Below are 20,792 nucleotides of genomic sequence, written 5' to 3' on the forward strand. Positions count from 1 at the left end.
CGTAATGCAATTATCCATCAGTGTTCAACTAAATGCAGCATAAGAGAACTTCAGCAACTGAAACATGATCTACAATACATTCTTCATTCCGGGCTATAGATTAAAATAAACTTTATAGCATAATTTACAATCATGATCAGAAAAATACAAGACAACACTAGCATTAAATTATACGAGGCATGGGATTATCACTGGTGTTATCCATTCCAAGTTGAACTAAAATGTGAGAAGAGCATGGTAAGTCATAGCTAGCAAACCGAGTGAGGATGTTGTGTCAGGTGAATTGCATCACTTGATTTCTTTAGATTTCCCAATCTCTGTTAAGACGCCTCAGTAATATAAATCAGCAAATGAGTTTTTTTCTTTGCCTAACATTTCAACAATAAAATGTGAGGAGGTTCACACATGCAGTCCATTAGATTGGAAGAGGAAGCGGTTTCTGTTTCATCTTCACTTCTTAGCCTGCAAAATAATTCCACCTCTTCAATCAAAAACTTCATCCATCAATCAAAGTTTCTGTCTCTAGGAATAATGAACTCGGATTATGCCAGACACAAAAGAAAAAGAATGTAAACATGCAAGTGATAACATTAACTCCCTTGTTAATGACAAAAGAAGTGTAGATTTAAGCACTTTGGTTACTTCAATGAAAATAGATTCACAAGGACCACCTACGACAATCGTAAACATAAAAGAATCCTATTTTCTTCAAAGTACCATAGCAGTCCATAGAAATGGAATATACAAGACTGTCAGTTTGCATTTGGATTGATATCACAGAAAGATTGGCAATTGAAGTTTTTATAGGGACTGTAACAAGAGAAACCTGGACCTCGGAGAGATAGCATCTGTTTAGATTACAGATGCAACTAAAATCCTCAATAGGATAATTTAAATGACCCCTTCACTTTGTTATTTTTTATCCATCAATATGATCAAAGGAAAAAATAAACATTTAATCTCCAACCAAGATATAATTTTCAAAGTAGTAAGATATACTTCAATGAAATTCTAGCTTTCACCTTGCTAGGGTTGATATTAAGTTATCTAACCTTTTGTGTCCATGGCAACTTTTACTCAAAGGGCTGCAATTGAGCTGCAGAGCAAGGCATTGTAGGTGTGTAATCTGATCAAAAAAACAACAAACTTGGCGGGTTGTGCACTTTTAGCAGAAATCAACCCGACCAAAGAGAGAAAAGGAAAGACAGATTGCAAGGAAACCAAATCCTAATCCATTGCCAAATTAATCCCACAATAGGGGATCTACTATCTAGAAAATCGAAAACGGCGAGTCCAGTTCCTATTGTGATTGACAGCTAATGCTTATCCTATAATACCTTCTACAAACACAAAACTAAGTATAATAGCAGGTTGTCAATTTGATAATACCTTAAAACGTGGAGATCGACAAAGAGATGAAGCAGATCCAAGAGACAAAATTGCCGGTTTAACCCCTCGACCACGGTTAACTTTCTTGTATTGTCTGTTGGTTTCTTCAGGTTGAAGTTGTTTTTGCTTTGACAAAGATTCACTTCTACTGTCGGTTGAAACTGAAGAAACTGGAGCAGAAACAGAGATTGTGGAATACTCTTGATCACAAGACGTAACTTGAGGAAAATTTCCTGGTGAAACACGAATAATACATAACTCAGAAACATTATATAAATGCACAATAACCGTGCCCAACACTATACTTGAGAATGCCACATGTGTGATCAAGTCAAGAAAGGACAATTCTATATGTGAGAATGCAAGCGTTTCTTGGAGAGAAGCCAACCCTCCACAATATGCTCAAATTTCAACACATTCCGCTGAGGAGAAGAATGCAAGAGATAAGTGTTATACCATGTGCTGCAGCTTCTTGAAACTTTTCTCTCATAGTTCTGACAAATTTGAATAAACCATTGCTTCTATTCAACTCATGGATCAACTCTTTAGTGTCATTCAAATCCGGATCACACTTGAGCACTGAAGACCAAGAAAAAAATAATTATGACAGAATGTCATAAAGAGGAACATTTTTTTACATTAAAATTCAATGAATAAGCAAGATAAGATATTCCTTACAAGTGTAAAAATCGTTCTCATGGCGAATGCTGAAGGAGTACTCCTCATTTGAATTCTTCAAATTGATGTTAGTGAATATGAATTTTATTCCTGAAGAAACAACAAACCTTGTGATAAATATCACCCTGACAAAAAGATAAGAACACTCCATAAGTTGGAGAAGTATATACCATGTCCACATTCTATTCGGAAGCCAAGGACCCTATTGTACCATGAAATGGCCTCCTCTATTTCTCCTGCATCTTCATTATTTTGTTCACACTTTTCTTCACATGCTGACAGAGCTTTGATGGTACCACAGATGACACAAAAGAAGAAGAAAAAAAAAAAACAAGCGTGAGCACCAATCAAGTATATTGAAAGTATACGATTTGCTTAATCCAAGCAGATTCCTTCAAAAAATGGAGCATATGAATGAACTAAGAAATGTGTGGAACTGACATGCAAATCTAGCCTCCAAAAATAAAAAGCAAAAGTAGAAAGAAACCAAAGTCACAATATATGAAGGGTTAAAAAAATAAATTTCTTTCCCTCTACTACCATAAAGATCACAACAGATGTAACAAGTCAACCTAAGAACATATGGACAACTCAAACAGAAGATATCCTCATCGTGCCTAATATTTCAACCAACCAAAGACAAGAATCAGCATAATATTACACTTAGGCCTCGTTTCGCAACATCACTTTTTAGCCTAAAAGCCAAAAAGTCACTAAAAAAATCAAAAAGCCAACAACCTATACCAAAAAATCAAAGATTCCCTTTTCTCTCTACTTTTTGCACATCTTTTCGTAAAAAATCAAAAAGTCATCTCAAACAAACTAGTTTTTTTTATCTCATATTTTAGCTAAAAATTCAAAAAGTTACTAAAATAGCTTGTTCCCAAACGAAGCTTTAATAATTCAATGTCCCATGCTGCACCTTTAGGCAACACCAAAACCATATGTAACACATTCATAAGTATATGCAACAACTATTGCACTTCTAATGTCCAACCCACGCACACAATGCTTTACACAAATATGGCAAATGAAAGGTTTCAAAAACATCGTCCAATCATAGGCATGAGCTTACAAGAACACAAATAAAACAATATCCGACACATGTAGGCATATGACCGACCTAGCAAAGCCCAAAAGGTCTCGAGGCAAGACTACATTGGAAAGACAAATAAGTGCAATACAACACAATAAAGGTGCTAGATGTGACAGTTGTAGTTAAAAGAATAGCACCAAATGAAAATATAAGCATATTAAACAAAAATAGCTCTTAGGAATGCACTTCAAAACCAATTCATTTGTGATGTTCAAGGCAATGTAAGATGCAGAGATCTAGAGGAACTCTTCCAATGACATAAACTCCCGTATCTACATGTCCGGTGAACATTGTTACTAATCCATGCTTATAATGTGAAAACAGATCAGTCACACACGGTGAACGAGGTATAAAATGTTTCAGTCACTGAGGGCCCAAGCAAAAGTAGAACAAAATATTTATGCAACAACTTGGCCAAAGTTTTCCCATATTTCATTCATAGAATCAAAAACCAATAAGTATTAAATGTGAGGGATTGCAGATGCATTTCCAAGGGACATTGTGTTCCATTTAATGGTCAGTGTTCCAACCAATAAGGTGCAAAGCACATTTACTTTAACAAGTCATGTGTGTCAATAATTACTATTACATTAGGCTTTCTAAGCAATTTCCAAGCCACCATGCACCAAAAATAAAATAAAAGCTTTAGTGGTCAAACCAAACTATGGCAAACCAATCAAAAACTTCGAACCACACAATAGATACAAATTCCAAGCAACATAATCACACCCTTAACACCATGAACTCTATTTCAAATTTCAATCATGTCAGTGGCTCAAATTGGAAATTTGAACTTAGAAACAACACATAGGTTCGGAGGGTAATGCTTATTGAATAAACATAGCACTACAACCTACCAAACCCTGTTGGGAAGCCAAGAGTTTGAAAATTTCAAGATTCAAAGTAAGGGATTTAAGCAGTTGTAGATCAAGATGGGCCAAACTAAAGACTATGATGTGAAATCCAACAAATCACTATTCCAGATTTTAACTTAAGCATTTTCCTAAAGCCTAAACAAAAGAAATTGTATCATTAGCAAACAAAAAAGATGAGCAATTTGCATAAGATCGCTCGAAATGGAAGATCTTTAAAAGGGCCATCTTTGCAGCTTCAATAATAGAACTATATACAATGTTATTGACCTACTTAAGTATGAAAGGCAGCGATTATCCAAAAGAAAAAGTTCCTCAACGCTCCCAAGATTTTTTTGTGACTACTCCAAATGAGAACAACATAAGATGTCAAAAACGAACAACACCTACTCTGAAATCCGTACCTTTCTCTCAAACCTTTTCCCACCAAAGTGAAATTCAGGACATCACTATATGATTATAAGACTCCATTTCCACCATCCATCCACCCAAACCTTCAAAAGTTTTCATTGATATTGCCACATAAATAATTATTTGTTCGTATATATAAGACAGTCAATGGCCAAATAAGTCCAAATAACAGTTTCAATTTGATAACAGTATTGATGTCCTTTGTGATGCTTTCTTTAGTTTATTTTTCTGATTTTTAGGAGATACAAATTGTAATAGGATTTAAGGCATTTGGGTGGCTCTTGTATACTCTGTTACACATCAGGTGCACCCCCTTTAGTGGATACTCTTTACTTCAAAAATATCGATACTGGTTTCTTTCAATTTAATAAGAAGCCTGAAGCCCCTTAAAAAATGACGATAATAGTACATAATTTTAATAAATAATCTATGTGATAGACCAACTTTAATATTTCAATGAATGATCTACAAAAAAGACCAAGTAGTAAAAAGAAATGAAACTGAAAATACCTTCAAATTGCTGAGATATTATCTCTGTGTACTCATCCTTCCTAGCGTTTTGATCTTCCACAATTCTTTTAAGCTCTTCTATTCTAGCTCTTGTAGCAGATATGGACTCTGTCATGGCCATCCGCTTTGCCTCTTTACGAGTCTTCGCTATAAAAGCGGTAGAAAAAACCAAGCATAATTTAAGAAAGCTCATGTTCATCATCAAGGATGATATGCTAAAAATCGAAATATTCTAATTTCTAACCACTAAGATTCACATAAAAGGACAATAAAATGAGCTTTGTTTCAGTTTTATATTCCCGCTACGCATTAGGTAATACTCCTAATGTCATAACAATGTGACCACAATTGTTACGCATGCTGATTTTGTGATCTATAAACATGATTGAGATAGGAAATTCTATGATTTCATTACCTTAATAGCAGAGAGAAAGTCAAACTCTATTAAACAAAACCAGTGTAATGCAATAAAACACTTTAGTTTGAAAATATTTTAATCTATAAGCTACCCACAATACCGCCAATTAAACTTAACATAAACTAAAACGAACAATGGGAAAAAATCAATGAACATCATTATGGAGATAAAAGTACACTAATTGCAAGAAATACCTGCTAGAGCTTTCACCAAATGATCCTCTGCCTCTCTCAGCTCAGCTTTTAGCTTTCCTAGTTTTGCTAAAAGGGAAAAAAAATGGAATAAAAATTTATAACAGACTCAATATTTTTTCACTGTATAATACCGCACAACACGGGCTACTTGAAATGTTTGAACCTCTTAAATAGTCCAATTAATGTTAATATTAAGTACACGGAAAATATATGTCATCGTTTGAGACTAAAATAGCCACAAAAAGGCAAAATAGGTTTTTTAGTCCCATGCTAAAAAATATCACATCCAAACCATAATCATTTCATTTTTTCTCTCTCAAAAGTCAAAAAAGTCAAAAAGTTCATCCCAAACGAGACTTTTTAACCCCAGGCTAAAATATCTAAAAAGCCAACCCAAACGAATCTATCTATCTACACTATCATAAAATGAACGCTTTCTATACCTATACTATTATAAAGTAAAGGCTTCCCAGGATATCTATGTCTCATATTTTGGATTTTTCCAAAATACCCCTGTAACAGTTATTTAAAATACAAAATTATATAGTGAGGTGAATGGGGCTTGAACCAAGCCCTTTGGTCTGAGATAATGGTTATTAAAATCACGATCCAAATCATAGGATCATACAATCCTATGATTGTTAAAACGATCCAAATCATTGTAGGATCAGTGTCATAGTAGGATCACAAGTAGGATCGTAGGTAGGATCGCGTGATTTATGATTTTTAACCTTATTTTTAATATGTACCATTCTAATTTGTATTTTTACTTTATTTTTAATAGAAAATATAATCTTATGATCCTCGATTCAATCCACATGACCCTCTCACCCAGGATCCCAATTTTACAACATCTTTACCAACAACACACAACATATATACTTTAAAATCAAAATCAAAATCAAGATAAAAAATACCACTAGTATTATACAAATTAACAAATTTGACTAATTTTTCATAGTGAAAGGATGTGGCATGCAGTCATGGAACATTAGCATTTAAAATAATAAGATAGGCACAACTCATGTGATTAAGAATAGTTTGTATAACTGTATAGCATTACTCAAAAGTACATTAGCGTTTGATTTCCGTGAACAAAAAGACCCAAAAACTATATCACATTCAAAACACAGTATTCGATCAGCAAAACCCTAATTTCAAATTCAAAACACCAAACCATATAAAAATGTTCAATAAAACCCTAGATCTGACTCTTAGGTGACCCCATAATTGAAAATTTGGGAGCGAACATTACCTTGAATTTGAACAGTTTCCTGTGCCTTGGCTTTCGTAGATTGAAGCGATTTCCGGAAAAAGGAAATGGCGGCGTCAATTCTGTGCTGCTGAATCGTAATCTCTCTGTCGCATACTAACCTTAGCTCCTCCATTTTCGTCCCCACAGAGACTTCAGTTCCGCTCTGCATCTCAACTCACCTCAACTCACCTCAACTGGTTAGAGAGAGAAGCAGAAATGAAGAGAGAGAGAGTTGATTTGAATGAGAAGTGAATAGTTGAATTTAACGCTATCCTAGCCCGCCCTTTTGTTTTCCGTTTATTAAGGGTGTTTTTTTTTTTTTTTTTTTTTAAATATGAGTTGAGTATGGATTAAATTTGAAGTGATGTGATAAGATGATGTGATTTAAATAGAATAATAATTTTTTTGACTTTTTAATTCTTTTAGGACATGTCAAACAAGGCTTAACGACGAGTTTGGTTTGGACTAACCAGAGGATTCGATTGTGGCCCATCATCTGGCCCGAGGAGTTTTGTTTACCGAAATTTCGCCTCTCTCAAATTGGTCATCATATTTAAATTTGGTAAATTTATTTTGTCATCGATTTTAATAATTTAAAAATAAAATAGTCATATAAAAAATAAAATAATAAAATAATTGAATATTAATAATTATATGTTTGAATTATATACGTATTATAAAAAATAAATAATTATTTTTTTAAAATTATATTTGTCCTTTATTTTTTTAAACAAATATAATTTTCGATATCTAATCGCAATATTTTATTCAGCGAGTTTTAAATGTCAAGTGAGATGACAATAGGAGGGAAGCCAAACATTTTCCATTAGCCTCTGTTTGGGATTGGCTTTTTTGGGCTTTTTTGGCTAAAATAGCCACAAAAAACAAAATAGGCTATTTTAGCCACAAAAAACAAAACATCAAATCCAACCCATAATCATTACAATCCTCTCTCACAAAAAAAGTCAAAAAAGCCAAAAAGCCAAAAAGCCCTTCCCAAACCAGGCTAAAATAGCCCAGGCTAAAATAGCCAAAAAGCCAAAAAGCCAACCCACTTCCCAAACGGAGGCTATATATGTTGAAAATTTTCTTTTATTTTTAGCCATGACGTAAGTAAACATCTTTTTTTTATAGATTTTAACTTTTTTTAGTGAATATTTTTTAATTTTTTTAGGTGTACCTTATTTAAATGTATCTAAATAGTAAAATATTTGTCAAAAAATATTTTAAAAAATTAATAAATACACAAAAATAAGAAAAATGTACTAAATTTTTCTTTTTCTTTTTTTTTTGTGTATTTTTTGGTTTTTAGTGTATTTTTTTAAAGATCTTTTCACAAATATTATACTTTTTAAGTGTATTTATGTTAAATGTATCTAAAAGTTAAATCAAATTTCTTAAAATATTAAAAAAATTCATTAAAAACATTAAAATACAAAAAATAAAAAAGTAGAAATTTTTAAAAATTATTTTCTAAAAACCAGAACCAAACATAGTTGTTGTTTGGACAGGTTGGAAGTGCTTATAATTGTTAGAAATCAATTGGGCTTCCACCAAAATTATCTCCGTGAGAGTTGGTCCATTTTAAAGCCCAACCACAGCCAAGTACTTAAGCCCTAAAAGGCCCTAGGGCTTGGGTATAGGACCAGGCCAGGTTTGGGCCCATAAACTTTTTCAAATTTTTTATAGGGTTTTTTACTGGTCGGTCCTACCTTTTACACTTATTCTCCTCTTAGTCTTGAGTTTTGCTCTTGTACATCAACAGGTCTTGAGCCTTTTTTTTTTGGTACCGTTTTACCCCTCCCCTGTTTTGGTGCGTTTCTGTTTGGATTTTCCATCAAATATTGTTTGTGATTTGGATTTCTGTAGAACTTCACGATTTGCTACTGTATTATTGTGGAGCTCCGTGATTTTCTGATTTCGTGCTTAGTGTATCTTCGCGATTTGGGATTTGCGATTGCGTGCTTGGTGAATCTTCCTCTTTGCGATTTCGCATTTGGTGTATAGTTACATTTTCTGATTTGCGATGTTGTGGAGTTAGGTCGACTGGTATGTTTGATTTTGATTTCAATTTAAATGTTTTGGTTCTTTTTAGTTTAAGTTGGTGATTTTGATTTTGTGGTGATAATGTTGTTATTCTGTTGTTTCTATTGCGATTGAATTTGTGTTTTGATCATGATATTGAAAGTTTTGAGATATGTATATGCTGATTGAATTTTAGATTTTTATTTTTTTTGGTTACGAAATTGTGTTGATTGAACACAGATGTTGGTTTGTTATTTTATACAGGGATAATTTTATCACTGTGTATTTTGGGGGTGTTATTGTATTAACTTTTTCAATAGTGATAAATTTACCAGTGAGTATAGGAATAGGAGATGAAAATGTTGGATAATGTAATGGTAAGATTCAAATCGAGTTACCATGCCTAATAAGTGTAAGCCTTATTCACTGTTCTTGGTCTGTGGTGGTGTTAATTGTTAAGTTATCAGTGTTGGTTTTTGGATGTGTTTGAGTTGGTTGATAATTTTATCACTGTATTTGATTTTGTTTTAGGGTGTTTGAGTTGTTTGCTGAAATATAATTGTTGTTTGTTGCAGGATTTATAGTGATGGAGAATTGTTTGTTCCTTATGTGCAAGTTTAGAGGTGTGACATTGGTTATCAAGTATAATGATGGATTTAATTTCAAGGATTTAGTATATAAATTATGTGCAAAGTGGAGTAAGTTAGTTGGTAGTTCTTTGAATATATCGTATTCAATGCCTGGACATTCTTGTTGTGGTCTACAAAGTAAAGAGGATTTGGAGGTTATGGTTGGACTGGCACTTTCTTGTGATATTCATCGTATTGATGTTTTTGTTAAGTGTTGTTCTTTGGGTGAAGGTTATATGATTTGTGATGGTGAAGCTAGTAATAGTGTTGTTTGTGAAATTGATTTTTTGCCTTCATTTTATTCAAATCTACGGAAACCTTTGCTCTCCGATGGATGGGTTAATTGTATGAGAGGAGTGGGACAAAGGTTTGCTCATGGAGTTGTTGAATTTCGAGATGCGTTGTCAAAGTATTTTATTTATTCTGGTTTTAATTTTGATTTTGTTAAGAATGATAAGGATCGTGTCACTGTTCATTGTAAGAGAAGGGCTTATTTGGGATGTTTATGGAACGTGCATGCTAGAGTGGAAAATTATAGTAAAGCTTTTGTTATTAAACAATTTGATGATGTTCATACTTGTGGATCTTCTTTTCGTACAATTAAACATGCTAAGATGACTTCAAGTATGATTGGTGGGCTAATTTCAAGTGATATTCATAATAAGGCTTTGACATCGGTTAGTGAGTTGGTTTGTGATTTCAAGGACTATTATGGAACAAAAGTTTCTTATCGGCGAGCTTGGATAGGTGTTAAAAAAGTAAGGGGTCATGTTTTTGGTGACTATTCATCATCATTTGACGATCTTCGTTGGTATGTTGATGCCGCTAATGCTTGCAATCTGGGGAGCGTTTTTGATATAGAATTTGATATTGATAGTAAAGGAAGACATTTCAAATGCTTGTTTTTCGCTTCTGAGGCATGTATTCATGCTTTCAAGTATTGTCGGCCTGTGTTGATGCTTAATGGAACTTTCTTGAAAGGAAGACACAAATGTTGTTTATTAGCTGCTACGGCAAAAGATGGTAACCAATGTATATTCTGTGTCTATTTGTTATTATTATTAAAACAGTGATAATTCTATCATTTTTGTTACTGGAGAGTGTTGATTATTGAGTATAGTCAATCTATTAGTGATAAATTTATGCTGTATACTTTTGTTAAATTTTTATATTTATACAGTGATAAATTTATCTATGGCTGGTGCTATATGTTTTATACTTTGTGTTTTGATTTTCTTTTTGTAATTTTTTTTTATTTGTTATTGATAACGTGTATATATATTTTGTTTGTAGGTTTATATCCGTTATGTTTTGTTATTGTTGATAGTGAAAGTTATGACAGTTGGCATTGGTTCTTGTCAAAGTTATTTGTTATTTTGACTCTAGGGAGGGATATTGAGTTTGTTACTGATCGGCATGGAGGTTTGCTGAAAGCTTTAGCTGAGGTCTTTCTGTTTTCTTCTCATTCTTTTTGTCTAATGCATTTGAAGACAAACTTGAAGACTTATTTGTCAGTGAAGAGTCGTGAATCTAAAGAGTATTTGCTTACTCTTTTTAGTAGATGTGCATATGCTCCTACTATTGAGTTGTTTAATGAGCTATTTGAAGAATTTAAGGGTTGTTGTGGTCGTAATGTTGAGAAGTTTCTTGAGAATTTGCCTAATAAGTGTTGGTGTAATACTTATTTTCAAGGCAAGAGGTATGGTGAAATGCGCACAAATGTTGCGGAATCTTTTAATTCATGAATTAGGGATGAACGCCATTTGTTTTCAACTATTATTGTTGATGCTATACGGGTGAAACTAATGGAGCAATTTTCAAGAATGAGAGAAGTTGGGAATAAGTGGAATCGTATTGTTTGTCCTTTTGCAGAGAAAAAGTTGGAAAAAACTTTTAATGATACAAAAGCATGGATAGTTAAGAAATGTAGCGATGACATTTATAAAATCCAATTAGATCATTCAGTTATGGTTGATATTGGGAAACGTTCTTGTTCTTGTCGATTGTGGGAAATTGATTATTTTCCTTGCGAACATGGTTTTTGTGCTATAAATAGGAGTGAGAAGGATCTGAATTGTTTTCTTGACGATTACTATCGTATTAGTAGTTATTGTGATTCTTATTCACATTCTATCTATCCAGTTCCTAGTATATGAAAGCCAAATGTAGTTGTTGATAATGACGTTGTTTTACCTCCTCTTTATAAGAGACCAGCTGGACGTCTAAAAACAGAGAGAATACCTTCTAAGGGCGAAATCAAGAGAATTAGGTGCACTAGGTGTGGAAAGATGGGAACTCATAATCGGATGACATGTAAAGAAGCTTTGCTTTAGTTGTATTGATTTTAATTGAATTACTTTGTTAAGAGTTGAGAGGTGTTACTTGCATTGAATAATTGAGTATTTTTAGAAAGATATATCATTTTGGTACTTGCATTGAATGATTGAGGAATTTGTTGAACAAAAATTATATTTTTTGCTGATATTTTACAGGATTAAGTTTCACAGATTTATATTATTTGATTTGGGTTAAATGTAGTTGTTGTTTTTGGTGTTTTATACAGTGACAAATTTATCACTGGTTGGTTTGGACAAATTGGTGGATTATTTTTTTGTAAGAATGATAAATTTACCATTAATGTGGTTCTTGAATTTTGTTATTTTCAAGAATGATAAATTTATCACTGATTGTGTGGGAAGAGTTGATGGTTTATTACATTTATGTCAGTGGTTGATAAATTTATCACTGTCATATCCAAGCAAATGTTCTTTTCTACAGTGATAAATTTATCATTGTCTGGAGTTATCTAGTTTTCCCAGGAAAAATTTTCACAATACAAAGGTGTAGATCAAATCTCTAGAATACATAATTGCATATTTGCTGTGTTAACTGCCTTAAAAAGCAAAAAAAAAAATTAGATCAACTACCATGTTTATCTGGTTTAACAACAAGTTCTCAGTTTGCATACTGTTTTATGGTCACTCAGAAGCAAGCTTTGGATGTTTAAGTTGTTTAACTGAAGTATCAAATGGTTTTGATTATTCAGAAATCACCAAGGATGGCATGTTCTTACATTTATTCTCAAACTTGAAAATATCTACAAATTGTAACAGTATTTTAATTTTCAATTTGGACAATGTAATAGTACTTGTGTTTTAATTTTCAATTAGGTAAATTTTTTATTATTTTTTATAGTGTTTTGTTTACTTGAATTGAGGAAAAAGAATGTGTGTGTGTGTGTGTGTGTGTGTGAGAGAGAGAGAGAGAGAGTTGCTAGTTTTTTTGTTTAAACAGTGGTAAATTTATCAGTGTTCACAGTGATAAATTTGTTGAAACAGTGGTAAATTTATCAGTGTTCACAGTGATAAATTTGTTGAAACAGTGATAAATTTATCAGTGTAAACAAAACACTATAAAAAATAAATTTATCAGTATAGTGACTCCAAACCTGTTATTAACCTTTAAATTCAACACAAATACTCAGATTAGAATCAATATTTTGAATGAAATTTGGATAACAAAAGTAATATCAAAAGCCAGATCTGGTAACGATATGGCTAAAAAAGACTGAATGTTTCATTGAAGCAAATTTGGCATTGTAACAGCCAAGCATTGTCCATAACTTTGACATTGTAACAACCAAGCACTGTCCATAACTTTGACATTGTAACAACCAAACATTGTAATATTCATTGGAGGAAAGTAAGAATCAAAATCATCAAAATACTGGTAACACTGTAACAAGCAAACAAGCAAAATGTATAAAGTATTGACATTCTAACAACCAAATGAATCAGTGTTTCCTTTTGTTTTCTTCTTTTCCAAATCTGTTAGAGGCAAGTCATCAATGTTTTCATCAGGTATTTGTTGTTGAGCAACTTGCTGGTCAGTCAAGATGATAGTTAACATATCGGCTCTCAATTGATTGCATTCTTCCTTGAAAAAAGTAGGCATTATGTTGTTTTTGAAAACATATTGCCTCATGATATAGCAAACAATGATTCTACAATCAAGCATGCAAAAACATTTTGAAAACAAAATATTATAATTTGGTTTCGTTGCTTTTTTTTTTAATAACAGTGTTTTGTTATTGATAAACTTACGACGTGTCTTCTTGTTGTGGGCTGTTGATGACGCTCTATGTCTCCTGTTGAAATTTATCAGGGTGGATGAGAGTTGGCTTCTCATCCTTTATGTACTTGGCAATAATCGCTCTATGCAACATATACATTTGTATAATTGTTCTATTAGAAAGTCAGTTGAAACAATTAATTAGAAACCATGGATTTAAAGAATGATAAATATGTTACTGTATAAATTTGTGATGTATAATTGAGCATGGATCAGGATTGATGTATTGGATTAATGTTAAGTTTGATAGTGAAAACATTTTTACCACTTCATTTGTGGCATTGAAGTGTGTATCTTTAGCCGTTGCTCCCCTTGGTCTCATGGAATTGTAGAATTTCCATGAACCTTCTTCGATGTCAAGGACAAGTATTGTCCAGTGAAAATTTTGGTGGATTGGGAAGATAAGGTATCTTGCTTTCATGGTTTCAGGCATCATTTTGTTCAGCATTCTCTTTTTTGCTTCTTCATCTTTTGTTGTCAACAAGTGCTAACAAATATAAATAAAAAAATAATGTTAATTTAACTTTAAACTTTTTCAAATTAAATAAGTGGTGAGTATGAAACTTTTTTTCACTGTGATCAAAATTTTATCAATCCATATCAAAATTTATTACTGCATTGCAAAATTTATCTATACTACATATAAAGGGAACACATCTATTGGTGTCTTGAGGCTTTTTTCCCTCCTCCATGTGAAATGGATCTTTATATCCCCTAATATATCTATACTACTCTTTTCTTTCATTCTGTAAATATTCATAGATGATCTGTAACAGGCTATATATCCATACTGCTTATTTCAAGTACACTCATGTGAGTGTGCACATCTACTAATATATATATATATATATATATGTGTGTGTGTGTGTGTGTGTATCATGATTCTCTCCATTCTATAGTTGTAATGAAAGATGTCCATTACTTAATAAATTACATCAAACAAGAGCTCTATGAGGCTTCACCACTAACAAAATGAAAGTGAACTATGTCCTGTAACATCATAGCATATAATCCAGGGCCAATTGAAGAGGGAAGGTAGTGTCATAAGTTTGAAACTAGTTATTCAATTAAGCAAACAGAGGTTATACACTAATAAAAAATAAAACAAGTGTTGTTCCTCAGTTAAGCAAACTAGTTACTTACATGGCAACTTGAAATGAATATGAATGATGTTCCTTGTTTTTGTACAAGCAAGTGTTCTGCATATGCATCTATTACCTGTTTTGAAAACAAAAAACAAAACAAGGAATTAATATAAATCAAACACTATAATGTTATTTTAATGAGTTACAAATTCAACTTACAATGCTTGCTAAATCTTGACCCTTCAATATTTTGTCAATGTCATTTAAGTAGACATAGGTTGCATGGCCAGATCCTTGCCACACTGGTTCATCCCTGAAAAAAAGGTTATTAGTGTTGTAATAATAAATTTATTAATATTTTTAGAATATTTGTTACTTATAAATTGAATATGAGTTAATGATAAACAGTTGGCAAAAGTGAACTACAGGAGTCAAGAGAGAAGATTGTTGCTTTTTCTTTGTATTCATCCAATGAGCAATGAGATTTTGCCTTGATTTTTCTGGTAGGATGTTGAAAATTTCGTTTGAAAATTTTAATTTCTTCATTGCAGGCTGCTCTTGTGTGTGTTTTTCTTCCGAGTACTTGTTTACCTTAGCCAATGTTGCAATTCCCTCATGGAGTATTTTGATTTCTTCATCTTTCCTTTACATTTGATTTTTTGTAGTTTTGTGCTGATCTTGCATTTCTTTTTTTAGCTTCTTGAGTTGCTGCTGCAGGTTATCATTTGCAGTTTGAAGAATGTCCCTTTCGATTTGTAACCTTTCCATTTTGAGCATGTCGTCTTCTATCTTCTCAAAAACAAGTACTTCTACCAGATTTGGATCCACTTCAGCCTCTTTGTCAACTTCGTTTCCTTCACTCTTTTGTGATTCAAGGGGTACTGTTTTCTTTTTCTTTTCAGGGCATATTTTGTGTGGAATTGGTTCCCATGTTTCATGTTTGGATTTGTCTTCAATGAATGTTTGTTCTTTTTTTTTTTCAGAATTTTCAGTCTGATTTTGTTGCTGAAGATCAGCATCTTCATCGTTATCCTCAATTTCTCCTAGCAGCATTCGGTATATTTTTTTCTCTTTATCTGTGTGCTTCAATTATTCTCCTACATAGATAAAAATTAAAAAAATGAATGATATGATACAAATTTCAGAGATAAATTTCTCATAGCAAGTTTTATCGCTCAATTAGAAAAATTAAACAAATCTATGATTGTTATAGCAAATTTTATCACTGAACTAGACATAGTAAGCAAATCTGTCATTATATAGCAAATTTTATTGCTGAATTAGGAAAAGTAAGCAAATAAATTAAATATAAGACAAAATGTCTAATTCAATTCATTTTTACGGATACGTTTATCAATACTGAAACCTAATCAATTCTAGTCGAATATAAAGTGACACAAATAAAGTAAATATGAAACAAAACTCATGCACAATAGACAAATAGAAAAACATTCACTGCGTAAAAGAATTTATCACTCAATTAGGTATACTAAGGGAAATTTGTCACTCAATTAGGCAAATTAAATAAATTTATCAGTGTGAACAAAAATTTGTCACTGCATAACAAAATCTATCATTTGTTTAAACAAAACAAAGGTTAGCATTGCATACCACAATATCTTTTAAATCTTGCAAAGATGAACTTGCCAATTGCTATCCCAAACGTGTGATGTTCCATTTAGTAAATCTTGGGATTGGATTTTTGGCATTGGGTTTGATGGTGCTTATGTGTTCGCATATCCAATACTGTTGAAGACAAAAAAATTGTTATATACAAGTATTTAATAAATGTAAATATTATAGTTCATAAGTTATCAGTGAAGTATTTACTTACCAATACGACCATCACACATCCATACACGTTATCAATTTGATTGATGTTTCTTTCTATTGATTTTGTGAGTTGTTGTTTTGCTGCATTGCACCAATCATAAGACTTCATTTTGTCAATATCCTCAAGATATTTCATGAACCCCTAACCAATTGTCGTGCCACTACCAGGATATAACAGCAGCAAGCAAATCAAGAGGCACACAAGCCTCACAACATCTTCTATGTCTTCCTTCTTCTTGTTTCTCAAAAGTTCGGTTATCAACTTTTGGATTGAAGCACTTGTCATTCTATTCTCTCTTATTTTCCTTCTTTTTACCAGATCTATGTCATCTTTTCTTCTATATACAAGATTCATCTTCTTTTGTCCACATGCAATCCCAAAAATTAACTTGAAACCATTTCTTTTCGACTTCAGGTTCTTCCCTCTAATTTGAAATGTGGTTCTATCCATTTTGTATGTTTGCAAGATTTTTGCAACCACATCATCATATTTCATTGAATCTGCTTTTTACACTTTCTTCTTTGAAAAAATGTCAACTAGAAGGAAGAAGTGAGTCTTTTTTAATATTTGGAAATGCTTCTTTTCAAGTTTCGTGGCATTGAAGAATCTGATGAGGGATAGCATGTTTGAGCGGTACACATACTTTGCTTCATGATCATGAATTTGATCTTTTCTTGTTTTTCTTCCTTTTATTTTCTTCTTGCATTTTGGTTTGTGCTGCTTTGGTTCTTGTTTGTTTTGTTGGGGCTTGGTTCTTGTTTCTGTTGTTGGTGTTTGGTTATTCTTTCTTTTTGTTCTCCTTGTTTTTGAGCTTGATTTGCAGGTTCATCCTTCTGTTGTCTCTGACTTTTCTTCCTTTGTTGTTTCTCTTGTTGCTGTTTTCTTTTTGGTATCTTGTTGTTTTTTGTCTCTTTGTTGTCTTTCTCTTCTTGCTTTTGTATTTGTGCAGTTAAAGATATTCTTTCTGGCACAGATAATGTCATGAGAGAGCTCACAACATATATACAAAAGAAGGATATCAATGAAGTAGGCAAACCATGCAAAATTTATGAATATACAACAAAATTTATCATTTAATTAAGCAAAGAAACACTGATAAAACTTGAATATATTCATAATTCCTCTGTATTCATTTTGTTAGCTAGCAAACAAAATAATTCAAACAATCAAAGAAGAATAAGAAGAATTATGACAAAATTTATTATGTAATTAAGGAAACAAAACTTATACAGTGAAGAGTTCTAATAATGACCAGCAAAACAGACCACTCAATTGGGATTGGGTCAGATGCATGTGGTAACAGTTGGGAATTAATTCATTGCACCAATTCACATGTGACATCTATATAAGTCGCTATTGTGTTTCACCTTTAATGCATTGTTGCTGTTTCCTTATTCTTTCTTTTACTTCTGCTTGTTTTTGAGCTTCAATTGCAAGTTCATGCTTCTGTTGTCTCTGTCTTTTGTTCCTTTCTTGCTGTTTGCTTGTTGTTTCTGTTCTTGCGGTTTTCTTTTTGTTATCTTGTTGCTTTTTTGTCTCTTTGTTGTCTTTCTCTTCTTGCTTTTGTGTTTTTGCAGTTAAAGATCTTCTTCTGGCATAGATAATGTCATGAGGGAGCTCACAATATCTATATAAAAGAAGGATATCAATGAAATAGGCAAACCATGCAAAATTTATGGATATACGACAAAATTTATCATTTAATTAAGCAAAGAAACACTGATAAAACTTGAATATATTCATAATTCCTCTGTATGCATTTTGTTAGCTAGCAAACAAAATAATTCAAACAACCAAAGAAGAATAAGAAGAATTATGACAAAATTTATTACATAATTAAGCAAACAAAGCTTGTACAGTGAATAGTTCTAATAATGACCAGCAAAACAGACCACTCAATTGGGTTGGGTCAAATGCATGTGGCAACAGTTGGGAAGGAATTCATTGCACTAATTCACATGTGGTATCTATATAAGTTGCTATTGGGTTTTACCTTTAATGCATTGTTGCTGTTTCCTTATTCTTTCTTTTGCTTCTGCTTGTTTTTCAGGTTCATTTGCAGGTTCATGCTTCTGTTGTCTCCGTTTTTTGTTCCTTTCTTGCTGTTTGCTTGTTGTTTCTGTTCTTGCGGTTTCCTCTTTGTTATCTTGTTGCTTTTTTGTCTCATTATTGTCTTCCTTTTCTCGCTTTTGTCTTTTTGCAGTATAAGATCTTGTTTCTGGCCTATATAATCTCTTACGAGAACTCACAACATCTAGATGAAAGAGGTATATCAATGAATTAAGCAAACCATGCAAAATTTATGGATATACGACAAAATTTATCATTTAATTAAGCAAAAAAACACTAATAAAACTTGAATATATTCATAATTCCTCTGAATTCATTTTGTTATCTAGCAAACAAAATAATTTAAACAATCAAATAAGAATAAGAAGAATTATGAAAATTAAGCAAATTTATCACTGAGGCAAATTCAGCGATAAAAAAGAAAAAGAAGAAAAATAGACTGAGGCAAATTCTTCCCCAAAAGAGATCAAATTTGTTTAAGTTGGTGAGTCTATTGACTATTGTGTCAATCACCTTCTGCCTACGTCAAATTTTTGCAAATGTATCCCTACATAGACATGGAGATGGATGTGTAAGTGATAAACTTATCAGTTGGTTTGGTATGTGAACCAAACTTGTGAGTTGGTTTGATAAACTTATTAGTTGTATATTTATTTATGTATCTATTGTTACTATTATCTATACTATTTATACTATTATATTATGTGAGCACCTATATTGATTTGTTGAAGCTTTTGCCATGTGGCATTTACATAATTTTAAAAAAAAACTAATCAAATTTTACTTGATGTCAGTTACTCTCTTATGGGAACAAACAGTTACAGAACCACACCCTATAATATGGTTTAATTACAAATTTATAAATTGGTTTGAGTTCTACAACAGAAAAAAGATTTATCAAGGGAGAGGCCTTGATTTGATGCACTTCTACTATAAGGTAAAAGTATTGCATGGCTTCTATTTGTAGGCTACATCAACAACATGATTTGTATATTTAAATTTGATAAAGATCATTGAGTTATTTTTTTATATTTACAATTGGTATTTCAATTGTTAGTACATATATATACAGTTTAAGCTATTTCTTTTAGTGGAATTTTGGTATGAAAATTTGCTCAAACAACCATTATGCAATAAAAAAGAAAAAAGAATTTTAATCCATAAGGTGCAAAAAAATTGCAATTTTTGAGAAATTGGACATAGTGAAATAATCAAATAAAAAATAAAATAAAATATATCAAAAGAAGGATGCAAGCTATTTTCAATCAAATATTAAACAAAAGTCACACAAAATTTAATCTATAAAAAATTACACACATGTAGTGTGTGCACCGTTCTAGTTACTATTATATATGTGAACAACTCAGTTTATTCTCTTGAACCCACTCCATACTTTAATCTCTTGAACTGACTTCCTCCTTTTTTGTTAACTGAATTTTTTTGTATCAAAAATTTAAAAAAAATAAAATAAAATTTGAAATGAACCTAATTTTGAACTTGAAAACCAACACCCTTATCACTTAATCAACAAACATTTCACATATTCACAAGTTTTATTTTCCGAAAATGCCCTAATATTGTTGAAATTTGCAAGTTGTAATTGAACCATATGTAGGGTTTTTCAAAATGTGTTTAACTAGGGAGAGAAATAAGGGTTTGAGTTGCTTACGTTTTACAGGCATGTTTCGTCAAAATTTTTCTTCGAATCGGTTGATTTGATGTTTGAATCGTCGTTGTTAAGCCTGAGAATGGAAGGGTTTCACCAACGGTGGAGAATGAGAAAGACAGGGCTTCAATCGCATGACTCACGCTTTTGTTTCCCCTGTCTGGCAAATATATTATGCTAGAATAGTACCTTTTCTTTTAATTTTTTTTTATCAGTGATAATTTTATCAATGGGAGATATCTTGGTACAATAGTAAGATATTTTGAGTTTTGCAGTTCATTTTCAATTTAAATTGTTCAACATTTCAGTTTAGAAAATGCTTCAGCGTTCTTATATTCATATTCAGATAAAATATAAACATATTATATTTGGTACTGAAATAAAATATTTGTAAAAGTTATTAAAAAAATTAAAATAGCTATCAACTTAAAATTAATACAACCTAATTCTTAAAGTATTTTGCATTGTAAAATTATAGTATGATCTTTCAACATTCTTGAGCTCATGTATAACTAACTACAAATAATTT

At 31.9% G+C, this 20,792-nt stretch overlaps 2 protein-coding genes across 8 annotated transcripts; one reads left to right on the top strand and one right to left on the bottom strand.

Annotated features, from left to right (window-relative positions):
- Positions 1-54: 54 nt before the first annotated feature.
- Positions 55-7,127, bottom strand: LOC114277469 (kinetochore protein). Of its 7 annotated transcripts, none has more exons than XM_028219368.2 (9): positions 6,824-7,127; positions 5,569-5,634; positions 4,957-5,103; positions 2,238-2,342; positions 2,068-2,157; positions 1,846-1,968; positions 1,390-1,622; positions 1,053-1,126; positions 55-462 (listed from the first exon to the last, which is right to left on the bottom strand). In XM_028219368.2, the coding sequence occupies exons 1-9, from the start codon at positions 6,990-6,992 to the stop codon at positions 369-371; spliced, it is 1,101 nt and encodes a 366-aa protein (XP_028075169.2). In that variant the 5' UTR covers positions 6,993-7,127; the 3' UTR covers positions 55-368. The 7 variants fall into 7 exon arrangements, with proteins under 7 accessions (XP_028075169.2, XP_082722495.1, XP_028075170.2 ...); XM_082866369.1 differs by having other exon boundaries at positions 1,053-1,146; XM_028219369.2 differs by having other exon boundaries at positions 1,053-1,096; positions 2,238-2,351.
- Positions 7,128-9,434: 2,307 nt separating this feature from the next.
- Positions 9,435-11,633, top strand: LOC114277464 (uncharacterized). The gene is made up of 4 exons (XM_082923701.1): positions 9,435-10,500; positions 10,771-10,922; positions 10,968-11,176; positions 11,228-11,633. The coding sequence occupies exons 1-4, from the start codon at positions 9,435-9,437 to the stop codon at positions 11,631-11,633; spliced, it is 1,833 nt and encodes a 610-aa protein (XP_082779827.1).
- The last annotated feature ends 9,159 nt before the right edge of the window (positions 11,634-20,792 follow it).

The sequence above is a fragment of the Camellia sinensis genome, chromosome 4 (assembly GCF_055761805.1).
Source record: "Camellia sinensis isolate YWXY chromosome 4, ASM5576180v1, whole genome shotgun sequence".
NCBI classification, from domain to species: Eukaryota; Viridiplantae; Streptophyta; class Magnoliopsida; order Ericales; family Theaceae; genus Camellia; species Camellia sinensis.